At 34.7% G+C, this 22686-nt stretch overlaps 1 protein-coding gene across 2 annotated transcripts; it reads right to left on the minus strand.

Annotated features, from left to right (window-relative positions):
* Positions 1–22368, minus strand: LOC123566697 (uncharacterized). Of its 2 annotated transcripts, XM_053549591.1 has the most exons (6): positions 22229–22368; positions 14553–15132; positions 11477–11635; positions 8055–8201; positions 5663–5732; positions 1–4453 (listed from the first exon to the last, which is right to left on the minus strand). In XM_053549591.1, exons 2-6 carry the CDS (start codon positions 15111–15113, stop codon positions 2142–2144), a joined length of 3249 nt encoding a protein of 1082 aa, XP_053405566.1. In that variant the 5' UTR covers positions 15114–15132; positions 22229–22368; the 3' UTR covers positions 1–2141. The 2 variants fall into 2 exon arrangements, with proteins under 2 accessions (XP_053405566.1, XP_053405567.1); XM_053549592.1 differs by lacking the exon at positions 8055–8201.
* Between the last annotated feature and the right edge of the window lie 318 nt (positions 22369–22686).

Genomic DNA, 22686 nt, shown 5'->3' on the forward strand with positions numbered 1-22686 from the left:
TAGAATTATTTCCTGTTCTCTGTAACTTTTATTCAAAATTTTCAATTAATATTCACATGATTTTCTGAATTATAATAACTATAAACAGGAATAGTGAAATAATTCATAATTTAATTAAATACATGTAAGTATCCTATAAACAAGAGGATCGCAAGAAAGTACGTCATTGTTATTTTATCATTTTTATTGACCACTGATGACTGAATACCTTTCACAAGTGAATACCAGATGCAATATTTTCACAAGTGTCATGGCCGTGAGTGGGAATGTAAGATTTTTTTTTATTTCATGTTTTGACTAAATTTAACCATTTTATAGTTTCTTATTAATGAAAAAGACATTTAATGTTTTTCATTGTAGAAAATACTTTATACTTTTCACTCTAATATCTCGAAAATTTACTGAAAGATATTCAGTAGGTGGATGAATATTGGTTTCTTATTTCAAAACAGAAGTCAGGTTTCAATTCTGAACAGAAAATATATTTTGATTGATTTCATTTGCGTGCATATTTTTAGATCAAATGTGCATTTAGTTTAACAATACTTTGATATTAATAAGTATTTCAAAAGCATTTTAAACAGAGTATACAGTGCCGTAAACTACGTTCATATAAAGCTAAAGAAAAATTGTATACATGTATATATTGATTGATATACACGTATATATTGATTGATGTACATACATATACTAGATGAACTCGCGTATGACGTCCAGATTTATCATATACAATAATTCTACACATACAAGTGTACAAAATTTTTCTGTACTGTACAAAATAATACCACCTGTATCATGTTCTGGTCAATACTGTGACATAAAACATGAACTCTGATAGATAAAACATATACTAGAGTAGATATGTCTGGAGAACCTAAGAATTGGATGTAATGGTACCTAATACATTAGGAAATTACAAAATATTTCAAATATATGTTACTGTAATACGTATATAATTGTAATACATTTCAATTTGAATTTTGATCAAGCTAAAGTTTGTTCGTCTTTGTGTGCATTACTGGTGAACACCTTGACGTTTCCGTCACAAAAAGTAATGCTTTAAAGGGACACACCTTACGATTTATGTTAAATGTCCTTGTACCTGTATTTGCTGGTAAGATATACGTTGACTTAAGTTATTTCTTGACAAAACACACGTGTAGGAAGCTCACAGAAGACTGACTCGTGCATCATGATCATAAAACATCAACATGTTTCACTCCAATTTCTGTGTCTCTTGAAAATTATATATTCTGACGTAAACCTGGCGGCAAGTTCCTTTAAAACATAATATGTGTCCATCCAGTTTAGTTCAATAGGAGGAACATAGAATTGCAATCAGGATTTCAAGAAAACTTTGATGAAAAACGTGTTTAAAAGACCATCTGCGAACTAATCATATCTCTTATTTAATTTGCGAATTCAACATTTACAGTATATTTTCACCTGTGAGCAAAGACCGCCTATGAATAAAACATGTGAATTGAGAGAGATCACCTGTGAAAAAAGTTCACATGTGAATAAATATCAATTTTCATCACTATCAGAACAAAAATGAATCTTCACTACCTCATGGTGACTATATACTCTTTTAGAAAAAAAAATTCATTAGAAACTGGTACATGTAGATATACAACTTTGGTACACTTGCCATATGTCAACAATCAGTACAACATAAGAAAGTCATCAGTAGTATTACTGCAATGATTCATACCGATGAATATTACTTTCTTGTTGAAAATTCAAATGAATTGTTACTTTCATTTTCCACATTGAACAACTCATCCTGTTCACTAACATACTGCCTTGCAGATGCTTCCTCTCCTCCTCCTCCTCCTCCTCCTCTTATGCATAACGTTATATAAGGGTTACATTCTTCTCCATCTCTTGGTATATACATGAGCCCTGTTTTCACCTTTACAGGTAGCGGTATGAGAGGAAGGCTATCAACAAACTGCCGCCATGTTGTCAAGCTCATTGTGAAAAACTGAAGTTTAATTAACTTCATACTCTTCATCTCAGAGGGAAATTTCATTATATTGTCAGTAAATATAAAACCTTCTAAAGTAAGTTCACGGAGCTGGTGCAATAATGGTAACAATGTGATCAATTTGTCTGTTACAGTATGATATGGAGGATCTCTATCTGTACAATACTATATAGTGCAAGTGAAGTTTTGTTAATTTGTTAGCTGTACTAAGATTATCAAATACTTTCATACAGTTTGTGCTCTTCAATGATAAGCCTTTAAATATTTCTAGGTTTGAAGTGTTCACGCGAGTCACAGTGACATATTTAATCAATTCCAGGTACTGTAATTGTTGATGCTTGAACAAATCTACTTCATGCGGGTGCTCATGGAACATGTCTGTATCGGACTCACAGTCTATTCCGATCGATATCTGTTCAAGATGACTGCTGCCTGATAAGAAAGTGCATAGAGAGATAACGTCTTTATGTGGCATTCTGGTACCTTCCATTTTTAATGCGACAAGATGACTCATATCAGGCAGACGACGGACGATTGTTCTATTAATATGTTTCATATTACTATGAAAACAATAATATACAACAGACAGTGCTTTCAATGATGAAGTATTACCTTCAATTGCATCACAGATAGACTTGATATTTTCTTCATTATTAATCTCATCGATTGTCAGAATATGAATTGCTTCAAGCCGCTGAAATTTGGACAAATAATTAAATACTCTGTTTTGATACTCGTTCGTTTCAAAGGAATGAATAATGAACTCAACGACACTGTCAGGAGAAATAAATTGCCTTTCAAAACTTTTACATAAACGCTCGTAATCGGACGTACTTTGAACGATTATGTCACCTAGATTAAGGTTGGACTGTATACATGCTTGCATTTCTTCTATACAGTTAAAAATACATTTCTGGACAGTTGACATAAGATATATATGTCTATAGTTATTATCTATTGTTCGTCTCTGCTGCAGAATACGTTTGTCCGTTGTAACAATACCGTATATATACTTTGAAACTGACAAAGCGATCTGAGGCTCTAGACCACATAACATAACTAATACATTTTCTTGTTCTAAGATTTCATCCAATGTTGTGCACTTACTGAAAACGTCTTTAATAAGTTGTCCACAATGACCAGATAAATCTGTGTTTACTGAATCTGCGGACGACGCGATATGTTCTTTGAAACGGATAGCAATATATACAGCAGCCAAATATTCTTGAAGTGACTTGTGAACAAATGCAATGATCGACCTTCTACTTCTACTTGCAGAAAAACTCAGACATTTATCTTCAGACAAGATTCCCAGTTTCAAACAACATGATTTTACTTCTTTTGATATTTTCAGTCGTTCGAAAGTAGAACTGTCAAATGACAAAGATGTTTCTTTCGTGTCATTGAAGACTGTTTCATAAGCCAGCCGTGATGCTTCCTGAATGATATAACTATATGATTTACATACTTCAGAATCTACCAAATATCGAGGAAATTCTACATTTTTTAGGTCTTCTGATTTCTTCATCAGGTCTGTGAATAGGGGGTCATCGGGGTGATTCTTCTTGTGCCAATCAAAGAACAGCTCCAGCATTTCAGTGTACAGGGCACATCTGGAGGTATCACTTCGAAGTTTGTCGTCAAACCACAGGCAAATCAACTGTTGCAGCATAATCGCTGTATAGGTTAGACTTGCCACTGATTTGTTTTCAAGCGCCTTTTCACAATCGCTTGAAACTCTGTCTTTTTCAAACGTTTTGTTTAATATTGGAACCGTCTTTTCAATCAAGCCCTTTAAAGATGTTTCATCATCAAACCCTTTAAGGACAATTTTTTGTCGTATCTCATTATCGCTAATTCCTAAAGTTGCAATTTTCCATGGTCGTGACGTAGTTAGGACGGTATATTCCTTCAATGAGCCACGCTCTGGAGGGCATTTTGACGCTGGAGAAGCCCATTCATCAAGACCATCAAGAACAACGAGACAGTTTCGAGACTCGCATTCAAGAAGCTTCTTAAGAGCAGTGTGCTCGTACTTTTCCTCCAACATTTCTTTGATCTTCGTTTTATCTGTATAATGACGGAGTGGAAGGTAAAATAAAAACTTGAATTTCTTCATTTCCTTGACCCCATTGAATTCATCTTCAATACTTTGTCCTTCATCAGAATGTGCCAAACACCAGTAATGTACCAAACTTTTACAGAAACTACTTTTACCAGATCCAGCTTCTCCAAGAACATAGATGGACCTTATACGTTTACCGTCTTTAGTAAAAATATCAGACATTGCTTTAACGTCTGCAATCTCTTCTTTCTTATTTATTTCTTCTTTTGATTTAATCGTCATTCTTGGTCTAACGTACACATCTTTAAAGTCACACAGATTACCCTCTTGTTGTTGTGGAAGTGCAGACATGCGTAGTATATCTTCTCTGTAATGCTCTATCAATCTTCTCTGTAAGTCTGTAGCGGTAAAACACAACTATATAAGTAACAAGCAGTGAGACACCATACAGGCACATTTCAGCGGATAAATGGCATGTATGACATTTTATATCCTCAATAAATTGTAAGTTGCAATGTTCGAAACATTTAATAAGGTAAAAAGAATCAAGTATTTGACAATTTTAATAACAAGTTAGAAGTATTCAAGGAAAATCATCATTTTTTTCATATAAACACATTGGAAAATAACAACAATAGCCGTCATAGCAGACAGCACCCACGGAGAGCCGGTGCTGGATAGAGAAACAGGGCATACCTGAGGAAACTAGAGTTATCAGTTTTAGTGATAAAATACAATACTGTTTTGTCAAATGAAATTTAAAAAAAATCATGTTGAAAAGATAAATTCAAATAAGTGAAATGAATTCGGTTTCATGTCCTTTTCATCCACAAGGGTAATATCAAGACCGACCCCGACTAGGGATCGAACTCACAGTCCCCTGCTTAGTACTCAGATGCGCTAACATCTTCGCCACTAAGACGATGTAAAACGTACAAGTATTTTAGGTTTGAAGCAAATCTAGAAATAGGATTAGTGTCTGGAATTTTAAGTAAAAAGGGGCATAATTCATGGAATATAAGTGCCTTATTGATATGGGTGACGATATGGAACAACTACCTTAAGTTTAGATAAAATCAATTTAATAACAAGAGCACAGCCTTGCGGGTGCAGACGCTCATCTGATGTTTTTGTCTCTATATAATAGAAATATTGTCATACCCATGATTTTTAAAGTCCAAATGGGCCATAATAAGAAAAGTTAACCTTAACATAAAACTAAACCAAGAAATCTGATATTTTTAAGTCCAAAATGGGCCATAATTCTTGCAAAAAGCAGTATGGGGTTACGTTTCTTGCTGTTGATGGTGATTTTAAAGCAATAACTTTGATAGTTTAGGAGAAAAAACTGACCTAAACATAAAACTTAACCAGGCAACGCCGACGCAGACGCCAACGTCGACGACGATCAAGTGATGACAGATGAGCTAATAATAGAGATAAAGTGAAAGTTCATTAAAATTTAAGTCTGTAATTCTAAATAGATACCTGTGGGCAAATTTTCATAAAATACTGGAAAACGTCATATGATGTAACAACAGGAAACCAAATATTCAGTCATATTTTAGATATTTAATCATTTTTGATATAATCTGATGCACTATTACCTAATTTGGACTTTTCGTAATCCGACTGTTCCTTTTGGGCAGAATCGTCTGTCTTGAGTCTTTTCATCTCCTTAAAAGAAACACTATATTTGTTGAACATGTTGTACAGTATAAACATACATGAAAAAGTGAAAATTTACACGTTTCAATATACTGTAGGTTGATATTCGTTCCCCAAGGTATAGTGTCGTCAGGCCAAGATACCCTACATATAAAGTATCAAATGCCTAGTGTCTTTTAGATAAGATTCCCTATATATAAAGTATCAAAAGTTTTGTAGTTCTATGCCAAGATCCCCTATATATAAAGTATATAATGTCTAGTATCTCTTGGATAAGATTCCCTTTATGTAAAGTATCAAACGCCGAGTATCTCTAAGCCAAGATCCTGTTTATATAAAGTATCAAAGGTTTTGTAACTACATGCCAAGATCCCCCATATAAAAAAGCATGCAATGTCTAGTTTCCCAGGATAGGAAATCCTATATATAAAGTATCAAAAGTTTAATGCCTCTAAGCTAAGATCACCTATATATAAGGTATCTCTAAGCCAAGATCCCCTACTAGTATGTAAAAAGTACTAAAAGTCTAGTATCCCTTGGATAACATCCCCTATATATAAAGTATAAAGTTTCTAACATAGATAAAAAGAGATCAATATCACCTTTTCCAGATCGAAAAATTCTCATATCTATCTCTTTAAAAGAAAAGTATTGTGTATAAATAGTCTATACTTTATATACTAGTAGAACTACAGAACAACATTTAGGAACAACAAGTCAGAAAACTGATACCTCCGTTTGTTCAAACATGAAATATTCCAGTGTAGAAACTTTCCTTTTGATATCACTATAGAGCTCAAGAACATTTAAAGTCATACATTCTTTTTTTTGCGACATGGATAACATAAAACTATACAGTGCATACCTCCGTTTGTTCATATATGAACAACATCAAGCAGTTATAGTGTATACCTCAGTTTGTTTAGACATGAAAAACATCAAGCAGTTATATAGTGTATTCCTCAATTTGTCAGACATGAACAACATCAAGCAGTTATAAAGTGCATACCCCCTTTGTTCAGACAGGCAGTTACATAGTGTATACCTCCCTTTGTTCAGACATGAACAACATCAAGCAGTTATATAGTGTATACCTCAGTCTGTTCAGACATGAATAACATCAAGCAGTTATAAAGTGCATACTCCCTTTGTTCAGACATGCTGTTATATACTGTATACCTCAGTTTGTTCAGACATGAACAACATCAAGCAGTTATATAGTGTACACCTCAGTTTGTTCAGACATGAACAATATCAAGCAGTTATTAAGGGCATACCCACTTTGTTCAGACATGTAGTTATATACTGTATACCTCAGTTTGTTCAAACATGAACAACATCAAGCAGTTATATAGTGTATACCTCAGTCTGTTCAGACATGAACAACATCAAACAGTTATAAAGAGCATACTTCCCTTTGTTCAGACATGAACAACATCAAGCAGTTATATAGTGTATACCTCAGTCTGTTCAGACATGAACAACATCAAGCAGTTATATAGTGTATACCTCAGTTTGTTCAGACATGAACAACATCAAGCAGTTATAAAGTGTACACCTCAGTTTGTTCAGACATGAACAACATCACGCAGTTATGAAGTGCATACCTCCCTTTGTTCAGACATGAACAACATCAAGCAGTTATATAGTGTATACCTCCGTCTGTTCAGACATGAACAACATCAATCAGTTATAAAGTGCATACCTCCCTTTGTTCAGACATGAACAACATCAAGCAGTTATATAGTGTATACCTCAGTTTGTTCAGACATGAACAACATCAAGCAATTATGAAGTGTACACCTCAGTTTGTTCAGACATGAACAACATCAAGCAGTTATAAAGTGCATACCTCCGTTTGTTCAGACATGAACACCATCAAGCAGTTATATAGTGTATACCTCAGTTTGTTCAGACATGAACAACATTAAGCAGTTTTAAAGTGTAAACCTCACTTTGTTCAGACATGCAGTTATAGTACATACCCCCGTTTGTTCAGACATGAACAACATCAAGCAGTTATAAAGTGTACACCTCAGTTTGCTCAGACACGAACAACATCAAGCAGTTATAAAGTGTATACGTCACTTTGTTTAGACATGAACAACATCAAGCATTTATAAAGTGTATACGTATACGTCACTTTGTTCAGACACGAACAACATCAAGCAGTTATAATGTGTATACGTAACTTTGTTCAGACATGAACAACATCAAGCAGTTATTAGTGTATACCTCAGTTTGTTACGGCATGCACAACATCAAGCAGTTATAAAGTGCATACCACAGTACATTGTAGTTTGTTCAGACATGCAGTTATACAGTGTATACCTCAGTTTGTTCAGACATGAGAGATTCCAGTGCAGATATTTTCATTTTGAGCTCATCACAATCTTCCTTAGTCGCTAGACCTTCTGTCATATCTTGAATAACTTTCTTCATATTTTCTGTGGTTATGATGAAATCGTCATTCTTCAGCTGTTAAGATATACATTATTATATGTAATTTATAAAAGTTATTAAACTTTTCTATGACAAAGTTCTGCCAACGAGGAGTAGATTTTTATGGGGCTATATTTTGCATACATTTAATGCGAAAACTAAATAGCGAATTAGTCATATAACGAAAGCTCTGTTGTTTTTGTTCTTCTGGTACGCCAATTGTCGCAGATTTATCTACCATTGTTATACATAAATAATTCTATGAGTTGTTTAAAAAAAATTAATTATCAAAATATGTTTAAATGTTAAAACAACGTCCAAAACAAAAAAAAAAAAAAAAGCTGTCACTGCTAGTGACAAATGTCCTCGAAGCGTGCCTAATAATGCTACAGTTGTCTGCGCAAAATAGATAAATTAAATAATGACCTTGGCCATGACCCGTCAGACCCGGATCATGCACATAGCACATTCTCAGGCTGAAATAGTTATTTGCAGTATTGTCCGTAAGTATTGACCTGGCACTCATTAATCTTCGCCAACATTTTCGCGTGTTTTCGTTAATTTACGCAATATTTGTATTCTGAAAATATCTATATTACTAAAGTAACATATACAGTTAGCCAATGACACGGTGGCGTAGAAGTAAGCTGTCTGACTTTCACACACCTTACCGCGGGTTCGAAATCACTTTTATCATTTTTTTTAAACTTTAATGTAGTGTAATGTTTTAGATATCTGTTTTATTTCAACATTATTTTATGTATTTTATTTCATGAATTTTAATTGTTGTACCCCCCGACAACAAAGTTGTAAGGGGGGGGGGGGGGGTATACTGGTTTCAGGTTGTCTGTCTGTCTGTCTGTCTGTCCGTCTGTCCGTAGACGCAATCTTGTGCGCACCATCTCTCCTTATCCCCTTGACAGAATTTAATGAAACTTCACACAAGTGATCAGTACCAACAGTAGTTGTGCATGGGGCATGTTAGGTTCTTTTAGAAAAAAAAATTGCAGAGTTATGGGACTTTGTTTTTTTGTTACTATACTATATACATAGACACAATCTTGTGCGCACCATCTCTCCTCATCCCCTTGACACAATTTAATGAAACATCACACAAGTGTTCAGTACCAACAGTAGTTGTGCATGGGGCATGTTAGGTTCTTTTAGAAAAAAAATTTGCAGAGTTATGGGACTTTGTTTTTTTGTTACTATACTATATACATAGACACGACACAGTCTTGTGTGCACCATCTCTCCTCATCCCCTTGACACAATTTAATGAAACATCACACAAGTGATCAGTACCAACAGTAGTTGTGCATGGGGCATGTTAGGTTCTTTTAGAAAAAAAATTTGCAGAGTTATGGGACTTTGTTTTTTTTGTTACTATACTATATACATAGACACAATCTTGTGCGCACCATCTCTCCTCATCCCCTTGACACAATTTAATGAAACTTCACACAAGTGATCAGTAACAACAGTAGTTGTGCATGGGGCATGTTAGGTTCTTTCAGAAAAAAAATTTGCAGAGTTATGGGACTTGTTTTTTTTGTTACTATACTATATACATAGACACAATCTTGTGCGCACCATCTCTCCTCATCCCCTTGACACAATTTAATGAAACTTCACACAAGTGATCAGTAACAACAGTAGTTGTGTATGGGGCATGTTAGGTTCTTTCAGCGACAAAAATTGTAGAGTTATGGGACTTTGTTTCTTGTTAACATACTATGTACATGCAGTCTGCATATGCAATCTTGTGCATGCCTAATCTACCAAACCCTTACACACAATTTAATGAAACTTCACACAAGTGATCAGTACCAACCCTAGTTGTGCATGGTGCATGTTACATTCTTTTAGATAAATATTCTGCATAGTTATGGGACTTTGTTTTTTGTTACTATACTGTATACATACAGTCTATATACATACAGTCCACATAATTATGCAATCTTGTGTGCGTCAGATTGCAATGTACTGTGTCAGTGCATGCGGGGGGTACATTCATCACCTTTAGTGATAGCTCTAGTTTTGTCTGGCAATATTTATTTTCTGGAACGCTGGTGGCAGGTAATTTGTCTTTTTATCTGAGATACTTTTAAAACAATTTTATTCCACTTTTTACAACGGTATAAATATGATTACTGACTGTTAATAAATTAAACATAAATATCACGAAAAGTTTGCTCAAATAAGCAGTAAGTCTGCTTATAAAATTTGGTGACAAAAAAAAGATATGGTCAGACGTAGGACTCGAACCCATAAGCCTGATATTGGCAGATAAACGCTTTGTCCGCACAGCTACCTGCACATGTGACAGTATATCAATTAAGAAATATAAGTTTTATCGCTATTTATGTTCGGACATAGAAAATTAATTTACGGAAATATACGAAATATTCATGAGTGTCAGGTCAATACTTACGGACAATAAATGACTTCTAAATCCATATGTAAATAAACAGCAAAAACAAAAATAATGATTGCATGCAGGCAATCTTGCATAAAACCGTTGTTTACTTTTCGGGAAAAAACGTGTGTTAAGAGAGAGATTCTCGGGCAAACGTGCTGTTAAAACACTTTTTTATATATGCTTGTTCCGTGGCAAAGCATAAACATTTGTTTTACCTGTTATTTGATCCTAGATGACCCATATTCAAACTCGACCTAGATTTCATCCAGACAAACATTCTGATCAGAATTCATAAAGATCCGGTGTAAAATGCAAGCCCTATTGCATACACAAGATTTTTCTTTGATTTTGACCTAGTGACCTAGTTTTTGACCCCAGATGACCTATATTCAAACTTGGCCTACATTACATCAATTGAAAAATACAGCCTCTATCGCATACACAAGCTAAGACAGACAGACAAACGACAGACAGACGCCGGACATTGAGCAATTACAATAACTCACTTGAGCACTGCTCAGGTGACCTAAAAACGTGTTTGATAGTGGCCCTTATAGCAGAGACATCAATATGTATAACCGCTATCTGTTGGAAATTCAATTTGACCTATATTACGATATTACGTCAACTTTGCAAAAAATTAAACGGGCCGATATTGAAAAACTGTATTGGTCCGTTAACAATCAAGAGTTTTTGACATAATTATAAATGACAGTTTATTGATGCAAAACTAAAATAACATCAGATGTTCGGTAAACTATTTTCTATAAACATGATCTGCACTGGACGCAAAGGAAGAAGCAATCCTGTACAGTGTCATAAGTGTTAAACAGATTTAGCATTTTTTCGGCTTTTCTAGTATAAATACAACAAAATGTATTGTACCAACCTCTTCAAGTTTCTTTACGGCGTCCTTAGCATCTTTTCTGTTAATCAATTCCTTACCATCTTTCAGCACAGCTATCATATCATCTATAGAACTATTTGCATCTGCCTTTTCTAGTTCCATGGTGCTCGAGTGGAATATCTCATTTCTGTACTGCCTCACCTGTTTCATTCATTAAACAAAATTACGTTTATCTTTCAGTTTTAGATATTGTGAACTTATATTCTTCAGTTAACTCCAATAAGTTCCTTTCAAATATTGTTTATAGACATGTGTTACAGGAATCTTAGCTTACATAAACACAGTAAAAACAGCAACAAGAGATCACAGAGTGATCTTGACGCCCACCAATGTGCCATTTTTGAGTGTTCCAAATTTCAAGACTTATTGACTAGCTCAAGGTCAAATTTCATTTCCGTACACAACACTGTGCATATGTTCCAAATTTGAAAGCTGTAGCTTGAGAAATGTGAAAGTAGGCCACTAGATCAATTTCAAGGACAAAGTTCTTTGTACACAAAACTATGCATGTGCATCAAGTTTGAAGGCTGTAGTTTGAGAAATTTGAAAGTAGGTCACTAGGTCAATCTTAAGGCCAAAGTTTATTTCGGTACACAAAACTATGCAAGTGGTCCAAATTTGAAGACTGTAGCTTGAGAAATGTGAAAGTAGGTCACTATGTCAAAATCAAGGTCAGGTTTCACTTCAGAACACAAATCTATGCATGTGGTCCAAATTTGAAGCCTGTACCTTCAAAAATGTGAAAGTAGGTCACTAGGTCAATATCAAGGTCAAAGTTTGTTTCGGTACACAATCCTATGCATGTGGTCTAAATTTGAAGCCTGTAGCTACAAAAATGTGAAAGTAGGTCACTAGGTCAATGTAAAGGTCAAAGTTTGTTTCAGTACACAAAACAATGCATGTGGTCCAAATTTGAAGGCTGTAGCTTGAGAAATGTGAAAGTAGGTCACTAGGTCAAAATCAAGGTAAAATTTTATTTCGGAACACAGAACTATGCATGTGGTCCAAATTTGAAGCCTGTACCTTCAAAAATGTGAAAGTAGGTCACTAGGTCAATGTAAAGGTCAACGTTTGTTTCAGTACACAAAACCATGCATGTGGTCCAAATTTGAAGGCTGTAGCTTGAGAAATGTGAAAGTAGGTCACTGGGTCAAAATCAAGGTCAAATTTCATTTCGGAACACGAGACTATGCATGTGGTCCAAATTTGAAGTCTGTACCTTCAAAAATGTGAAAGTAGATCACTAGGTCAATGTCAAGGTCAAAGTTTTTTCAGTGCACAAAACTATGTATGTGGTCCAAATTTGAAGGCTGTAGCTACAGAAATGTGAAGGTAGGTCACTAGGTCAAAATCAAGCTCAACTCATATCAAGGTTCATCTTGCCACTCAAAGCCATACATGTGGTCCAAATTTGAATGTTGTAGGTTATTAACAAGACGAGTTTAAAAGTATTTTCCCTATATAAGTCTATATGAACCATGTGACCCCAGGGCGGGCCATATCTGACCCTAGGGGGATAATTTTAACAAACTTGGTAGAGAACCACTAGATGATGCTACATTACAAATATCAAAGCCCTATATAAGTCTATGTAAACCATGTGACCCCCGGGGCGGGGCCATATTTGACCCTAGGGGGATAATTTGAACAATCTTAGTAGAAGACCACTAGATGATGTCACATACAAAATATCAAAGCCCTAGGCCCTGTGGTTTTGGACAAGAGGTTTTTCAAAGTTTTTCCCTATATAAGTCTATATAAACCATGTGACCCCCGGGGCGGGGCCATATTAGACCCCAGGGCAATAATTTGAATCATCTTGGTAGAGGACCACTAGATGATGCTCCATACCAAATATCAAAGCCCTAGGCTCTGTGGTTTTGGACAAGAAGATTTTCAAAGTTTTTTCCTATATAAATCTATGTAAATTATAGAAATAAACAAAGGGCCATAACTTACTAAAAATTGTTGAACCAGTCTATTTTCAGGGGTACACAACTAGGGTACCAATACATCGTTCTGACAAAGTTTGGTCAAAATCCCCCTGGTATTTTCTGAGGAGATGCGATAACGAGAAATTGTTAACGGTAGGAAGGACGGACGGACGGACGGAAGGACGACGGACCACGGACGCAGAGTGATTTGAATAGACCACCATCTGATGATGGTGGGCTAATAAAGATGGATCTGCAGGGGCAAAAATTTGTAACAATGCCTGTTTCTCAGGGGACACTACCTCGAACGTAATATGTTCGCTAAGAGTATTTCACCTAGTCTCGAAAGCCCCGTAAGTTACGACCCTGTACGTAGGTTAATTCTCCTGGCGTTCTCGCAGCATGTAAAAGCCAATATATTTCTACCTCTCTGAAGGGGAATTTGTAACTATAGTTCCTTATTTCGTTATGTACCTAACCTATATAAATTCTGTCAAAAATACGGCTCGTTTTTCACAGGTTAATATAAACAGGCAGAAAAATACTCCGTATTGCACCTTTTGTATTGTATGTTGTGGGCCTATTTTCATTTGATATGCATAACCCGAGACGGTTTTATAAATCATGAGCGCACACAAAAAGAACACATTTATATTTTAACATCGACAACATCTAAAAATATTTCGTTCGATAACAGAACATATTCAAAGGGATGTCCACTAGATATTAAATAAATGAATAGCAAACAGTGCAGACCATGATCAGCCTGCACGGATGTACAGGCTGATCTTAGTCTGCACTGGTTGCAAAAGCAGAATCACTCGGGGTTAAACCTTGTGTAGGTATGTGTAATACCCATATGTGATTTTGAGCAGAATTTTGACAAGTACAGTTACAATTGCTAGTATAGACAATAAAAAGTTATGTAAGGATGGAAATATATGGGAACATGTTGTTACAATGCAAGTATAGAAAAACGTTTTTGTCCTTACACTATTTATGTGTAATATGTTTGGTGTTTGCAAGGAAACGAGCATAGAATGCATTTACTTAGTATAAATTTTACCAAGCTGACAAAAAAATGTATTTGAAATGAGCAGAAATGTATGCATGTACAATTTTACCTTTGAAAATATATTAGCTCCGGCTAAATTACACTGAATGTGATTACGAAAATACTTGTTGTTTATAATCACATGCAGTAATCCCGTGCAGTCAATGTCGGCTGCTGATGTCTTCTGGTCATATCCTGGGGCGTTGATAAAACATTTAGCTATACTCCACGGATCTCCAGTCCACTGCTGAGTTTGGGTGTTTTTCCAATAAGGAGCTGGTGGTGTGGACGCATGGTTAGCTATAATGTTGTCATAGATGGCGCCACATACGTTGTTTGGACAAGCATTTTTACCACTCGTATAGCAGCAGTTACATTTATCGTGATCCAAGGGACATTGTTTTTTTCCTATTTTCACATGGTCTGGTTTGAGGGTTTTCAGAGCACACTGACCGCATGTCACAGTCGATAGATTCTTTGTCTGTTTTATGTCATCTAAGATGTCTTTATGCTGTTGTTTGGCGACGTTGTCACAAAAAGGCGCAAGTCCTTCTTTTAAGTATCCTAAGCCGAGACCGGCTTTCACCCATTGTCTGTACTCTTCCTTCTCTAAATGGCGTTTATGTGCCATCCTGATATTGGACTGGAACCTAAACGGAAAAAAGCAATAATTACCAACTAATTACAGAACACACAGACTTCAAGTTCGGACTGCATCATACACAGTAAGAGCAGTTTGCATTGCATATCAAGTCCCCGTTCCTGCGCTTAAGCGCTCTTTACTTATCGATCGGAAACCAATTTTCAGCTCAAGGTCACTGTGACTTCGACATTAGAGGAACAGACCGGGTCATCTGCCAGTAACGACCATTATTGTATTTCAACAATAACTGTATGTCCGTCATCTCGGATCGTGCCGACAGATGTCAAATGAAGTTACCGAACGTTGTATGGCTCAGTTACCCGACAGTGTTCGGGTAACTGAGCCATTTCTTAAACTAATACAAGTATATTGGCTGATCCGTAATAAACTAGAAAATACTGTTATATTCTGTCAACACTAACATGCGTTTGCTCATTCCAGAACAAATACACCTATTGCTCCATTTTATACAGTCAAACCTGTGTTAAAGACCACCACTGAACAGAGAGCATCTGGCTCTAAAGACCACATGTTTTGTTTCCCATTTTAACATTTACAGTGTATTTTAACCTGTGAATAAAGACCACCTCCCAATAAAGACCACATTTTGGCTCTCCCAGGGGTGGTCTTTGTAGACAGGTTTGACTGTATAACAAAACACCCATCAACCAAATTTGATATATTCGGCGTAATTTTCATAATTTACACAAACGTGCGTTACGTTTAAAAGTGTAACAATAGCGGGTAAGATAAATTAGACCAAAACTAACAATTTTGCCCTTGGTATGCCATCTCCCTCATTTACATTAATATAAACAATGTATTTTTCCGTGTGTCGACGGTTTTATTTTAAAAGCCTCTGTAAACCTGTCTTAATGAACCATTAACATTTGCAAGAATGTTCACGATGTTTCGTATTTAGGCGAAGATCCGCATTTTTTGTACTGGATAAGAGTCCGGGTTTATAAAATGATCGCTTAAAACTTATTTGCTATATGGAATGTTTTACTCCCATCATTTGAAACGGGTTGTTTACACTTCTTGCAAAACATAAACATTTGATTTTATCTGAAGTTAACTCTCTAAATCGCAGATTTGTACAGCAGGCATATTTCTCAATTCTAACATGAGAAATTTACGTGTTACTTACCAGACTACGATCATTATTTATTTATTCCCGCTTTCAGAGATGATAGTTCAAAATTTTAATTTTCCCGCCGACAAAACATTGTTTTATTTTCAGGAAGTAAATGGCAACTTATTTCATAGGGGGCACAACCTTTATCGGAAAAATCTGGTATAATCGGTAACTGGCTCAGTTGCCCGGGTGGCTCAGTAACCCGAATTTACACTACAGTAATATTTCAGGTGGTGTCACGTTTTGAATTTCCGGTGAATAACAAAAAAAAACAACAAAGAATATTCACTTCTTTCCAAAAAACCGTTATATTATGATTCAAGCAGTTTCCTTTGTCTAAAGGAACAGTTCTTATATCTTGATATTGGTGCCTTTATTACAGACAATAAACTAAAACAATAGAAATTCATACGTGACTTCGGTGAGCTCAGCAAAGCAATTTCAAGCAAAAATATTAATGTGGAATGTAAAGTAAGTTACACACTACAATATTCTACCAAGATACTTACAAAACAATGCATTTGCAGAATAGAGAGATAAAAATAATTTTGATAGCTCGTGAAAACTAATGACAAATTTTGACGTGTATATGATGACTCATGACCTAATTAATTTTTTTTCTATTATTTCTAACTTCCAGTTTGATTTTCTTAAAAATGGGTCTTCTATATTGTAGCTTACAACTCGTGAATTAAAACAATATAAGAATTTCTATGTGAAATAGATTTTTTGCTTTAAAAAACGAGTTATGTAAGAATTAAAAACTTTTCTTAAATCCACAAATCCTATTTCTACTGAATCTCTACACATCCATGTCTTTACTTTTTAAGTGTATCTGACGCGTTTCTGATTACGTTGTTTTGTTACACGTGTATGACGTCAGTAGCTTATGGCAGACGATCATTTCGCGAAATTTCATAAGCGTCAGACATGTTTATGTTTTTTTATCTGTCTGTTTTACCGTAGATGCATGACATTTCCCGTTACATCTCTACAGCAGATTTTCTTTGTGTAAAGTCTTTTAGGTCCACAAAAATCGCTAATGGCTTATTTAGATTAAACTAAAACTACAAAATAAAATAGAGCTTGGTTTCTCAGTAGTTTCAGAAGATATATTACACAATATATATATTGTATCATAAATAGCGACAGCGAAACTTCTTTTATAGAAAATATAGCCTAAAATGACTTACATGTAGCTCAAACTTATGACCTTGCGTTAACACTGTGCGGTACCTATACTATGCACGGTACTTCATGTATTAAGGCGAGTTTAGACCACACTTTGTTTCTATAGTGTACGATCGTTATGCTTATAAAACTATACTGAAAAGAAAATGACTGACTAAGTTTGCAGGTAAAGTTGTGAAAACACATTTTTTTAGACAGTAAAATGCATTTTTGAAACACGCTGAAATTGTTACAAAATGCGTGTCATGCCTATACTCAATAAATGCTAAAAATATTCGCTAAACTTAACCAGGGGCGGAGGAGAGTTGATGGGGGGAAAGTCCTGACCCCAAGTGTCTGTGGATGAAAGCATAGAAAGGACTGTATATAAAATTAAAAACACCGTATTAAAATACTGATGAAAGCACCACATATACCATGTTCAGCATATCATCTATATGTACAATGTATAAGTAATGCATATATAAGTAGAGGCACTATATATACTCGTACACTAATTTATGTATAACTTAAAGTGTTAAATGAGTATCAGAAGACTGCTTTAGCGTTCCATACGGCAAAAATGCCACTAAACCTGTGTACCTTGTGCGATCAATAAACTTGTTTTGTGACAGTTAAATTATAAAAATTAGTTGACGATTTTTACATGTAATTTGATATACGTGCTAGTTTGTTCAGGTGTATGTCAACATTTGAATAAGCAAAGAAATTTCGGTGGAGTTTTTCGCCACTTTTCAACAGAAAACTTTTTAAACCGTCTAATAACTGTTGTAGCATAATTTCGCATAACAGTCTACAGAGCCAAGTTAAACCAAACAGGAAGAAACAAAAGAGCATCCGTGACAGAAAATTGTATTATTGTTTAATTTAGACAAAACACAGAAGAAATTTCCGGATTGTTTAAACTGACTCATTGCCGTCAATGTCTGCTTTTGGATAACATTTTTTTTTTCTGCGCATGCGTTGAACGTTTGGTTTGTTTTTGTCTTACCCAGACCACTAGCGGCTCAAGATTTACCAAAGATTGCAAATACCGTAAACATACGACGAAAATACAGGCAACGCAAAGTTGTCTATAATGCGTTTATAACGTGATGATAACCTGTATTGAAAGTGGTATCGATCATGACATGATTTAGATTCAAACTGGTCATAGAAAACCTTTAAACTGAAGATGTGAAAACTGTAAAGACTCTTAATAAGAATTTATTTAAGATTTCAATAAAAATGTAACTATATATGTTGATGTTGGGAAGCTAGGGTGAAGCTTGAACCACTATCGAGCTCAAGGTAAACATCTAAATAACATTGTTATTATGAAGAAGCTTGGTGAAGCTTGAACCACTATCGAGCTCAAGGTAAACATCTAAATAACATTGTTATTATGAAGAAGCTTGGTGAAGCTTGAACCACTATCGAGCTCAAGGTAAACTTTAAATAACATTGTTATTATGAAGAAGCTTGTGGGAAGCTTAAACCATTGTCAAGCTCAAGGTAAACATCTCCTACACATGCTAAATAACATTCTTATTACGAGAAAGTATGGGTGAAGTGTGTTTATTGCTGTAACAGTAGTGAATATTTAATCATGATTTTAGTTGACATAGCAAGTTAAAAAAATGACGTCGCGCACGAAAGGCATTTTTACGTTGCCCGCCTCTATGTTACTAGCGTTATACGAATATCGTTAGGCCTGTTTCTTGTGTTCAAGGAGGTACTTTAGCATTCCCAACCGGAAGCTAAGGACAACGTTTACGACAAACAGAATTTGTATATTTATTCTTCTAAAAAATAGAGATATAAACCTGTCTCTGATGTGATGTTTAACTGTTTAATAATGCTAAAATAATGAGAGAAAAAATATCGCAGAAACGTTACATTCTTGAATTGAATTAATGTCACTATGGAAACGAATCTCGTAACCTCGTATCTAAATGTGAAATTCAAAGGCGTTGACACTGGTCTATTTAAGGAACCATCTGCAGCTTTTTGTCTGTATTTCAACACTGTTCATGAGAATAATAATTGCAAGAAGAATGGCGTTTCCATGCACATGTCAGACGAGGGGTGCTGTAATAAGTTATTACAATAATAAGTTATTTAAGCTTAGATTTTTTTTGATTTTTAATAAATGCAAATAATACGGACATTTATTTTATGTTTTTCGGTGGTTTATCGAAATATAACGGTGAATTATATCCTGATAAACTCACTGGCCACTCAGTGAAAATTATCAAATCTGATACCCGGATTAACGTCAAAAAGTTTACCGAGCGTACTGAAAGCCGGAAACAATATGACGATGACGTCGTTAAAATGACGTCATCTTTGCGATGCTTCCTGATAAAATTTCCCGCAAATTTCGACATTTTATTGAAATAAACACAACAAAAGTAGAGTTTTAGACATAAAATAAACAGAAAAATTGTTGGTATCGATGTTATATCACGGTAATTTCACTCGTGAACACCAAAAGTTGTTATTTTCACTCGTGGCTGCGCCACTCGTGAAAATATCACTTTTGGTGCCCACTCGGTGAAATTATAACGTGATATTACACCGAAACCAACAATTATCCTCTATATAACTTACGTCAGATATGAACAAGGTTTGAAGCTACATTAAGCTAGAAAGATAATTTTATTTCAATATATGTTTTCAAAAATACGATGAAAAACAAGATATAAGATATCTTAAACATCTCTGTTGCCATGGTTACTTTATACGTTCAAATAAATAGAGAAACATTGGAGTGTTTGGTATTCTGCTGATAATATTACCCTAATATTCCATTTTGGTTATTAACAAAATGTCACTGAATGCGTCAAAAAACAACAACAACAACAAAAAGAGAAAAAAACACTATCATACAGAGCTGTTTAAACAAGAGCTGTCCGTAAGACAGCGCACTCGACTTTTCTCAGTGCTTGACCCTGAATTAGAGCTTTGCGAGTAAAAATAAATTCAAGTTACTGAAAAGGAGACTCAACTGTGTCAAAATTCAAATCAGAGTAATGGGAATTGTTTCTCTTGGTGTATAGACTTTGATAATAGATAACAATTTCAAGTTTCAAGTCAAAGCTAACAATGGACATAACTCAAAATTCAAACCAGAATTATGGGAGTTGTTTCTCCCGGTGTAGACTTTGACAGTAAATAACTATTCTGAGTTTCAAGTCAAAAGCTTTAATAATAAAAGAGATATATTGCATTTTAAGCTTATCTTAGAAAACTTACGGGCATACATAACTAGTAAAATTATCAATTACTCGTACGCAGACTTCTAAGGATAACAGTAAAAACAAAATATACTGGAATGTGTTAAATATCCGTATTTTCCTTCTTCTGTCAATATAAAATACCTTTTGAGGGCCACGTACTTCATACTTGGGTAGAAATTATACTTAATGCGACAGAAATAAACGAAACTTATATAGAAAAATATATCTAGAAAATGGTTTATCATAGAAGCAGCCATTTTAGTGTTTTACGACGTCATTTATACAATGCTGTTTTATAATTATTATTATTTAGCAAATAACCTTTTAAATATATTAATGAATCTTCAGGTAAAGATATATATCATGTAAATTTCTTTCATTATAACTTGAAAAAAAAGAGAAATCATTATGTACAGAAATAAAAAATACAGTTGAAATGAATATCTTGGAGTTTAATAAATCTGCCTTTTTCATTGGAGATGTCAATCAAGACCTCTCCATAGTGTTGGCTTTCAAACTTGAAGGATTTAGACTAATGTCCTAATTTTACGGTGTTAGATTTCACTTTCTAGCTTTCTAATTGTTTAAAATAAAGAAATATATATTAATTATATATATTGAATATACATGTAAAACTATTGTTACAAATGTTGGAAACGGTTCAGTTATTAATAGCAAAATATACAGATATATTATATCTACTTCTCGGAAGCTATCAGGGCCCAAACGAACGGGGCAGTTGAGGTTCTCGCAAAAATGGTAAGATGCCAATTTGGCAGCTTATAAGCTTATAATTTCATCAGGGCAAAGTTTAAATGTACACTTAATGCAGTGATAGCTTTTGAACATTTTAAAATGAAATTCAGTTACTAGGCAATGCTTGGGTCTACAGTCCTCGGACTGGCGGAAGTTGATCAAATCCCGGCCCGACTTATTGATTTTGAGATCATAAGGTCGTGGTTACAGTGACCTGGACCAGGAAAACAGTTCTAGACTATAACCCAAGAAAGCTTGGACCTAGGATCTCTAAACCTGATACGAAGGTTAGCCATCACCTACAGAATGATGACCCCTAATAGGTCACAGTGATCTGCATTTCGTATATAGCACAACCTGTCATATAACCAGAGACATAGATAACGATAACAATTGTTATCTATGTCCCTGATAAAACTTTAAAAGGAGCAACACTGAAGTTATTTTTTAAAAGAAGCCTACTTGCTTTGTTTATTGTTGGCAGGGAAACAAAATGGCTGCCATATTGATCAAATTTTGAAATGATCATGATTTTCTCATTTTAGGCAAAGTTTGGAAATTCTTTCACTTCCTTAATTAAATAATTTAAGAAATCCTTACAGACGTTATTTAACGTCAGAACAACGTTACCTTTCCAGTTCTGGAGGACTAAAGTAAAGGTCCTTGTTTCGGTTTCAGAAAGTACCAAAATGATAATTTAGTTGCTTTATGTGTCAAATATTCAACATTCTATAAGTTATTTCTATAGCTATTTATATCACATGAACATTTGCATTATAAACAGTAAAGGTACTTACCTAAATATTCTTTCTTATTTTCTTATTCCAGGGCTCATTTCAGCCATGTTTACATTAAGGCTTAATACAACATTGTTTAAGCATGTGCTGATATCTCACTACGCATGTCAATATAAATATATCAACTGGTTTTAAGCATATCGATTACAGGTAGCTTAAACATGTCAAATTAACTGCGTCATTGGGGTATAACATATTTTATAACAAAAGATTTAAAAGCATACGGAAATACAAGGGAACGTAACACGGGATAAAACAAATTTTAAGTATATCTAGTTGTTTACCATTGCCACTGTTAGCCTGTTGCATGTTCTCCATAATATAAAAAGATGGGCCTTTCTAAGAGCTTACTGAGACAGATTTATTAACACATAATTTGCTGGATTAAACAATTTTGAGAAGAACATTCGATGGTTAGAATATGATCTTATTTTGACATCGGATACTATTCTGCAATC

Source organism: Mercenaria mercenaria, chromosome 8 (assembly GCF_021730395.1).
Source record: "Mercenaria mercenaria strain notata chromosome 8, MADL_Memer_1, whole genome shotgun sequence".
In the NCBI taxonomy this organism is placed as follows: domain Eukaryota; kingdom Metazoa; phylum Mollusca; class Bivalvia; order Venerida; family Veneridae; genus Mercenaria; species Mercenaria mercenaria.

What these genes read in the sequence shown, in the direction of transcription:
- LOC123566697 (XM_053549591.1), bottom strand. Translation starts at nt 15,113, where the DNA reads ATGGCACATAAACGCCATTTAGAGAAGGAAGAGTACAGACAATGGGTG. An exon ending in TCATGTCTGAACAAACTGAG is followed by an intron (nt 5,733 to 8,054) that starts GTATACACTGTA and finishes GTTTCTTTTAAG; the next exon opens with GAGATGAAAAGACTCAAGAC. An exon ending in TTACGAAAAGTCCAAATTAG is followed by an intron (nt 4,454 to 5,662) that starts GTAATAGTGCAT and finishes TTACCGCTACAG; the next exon opens with ACTTACAGAGAAGATTGATA.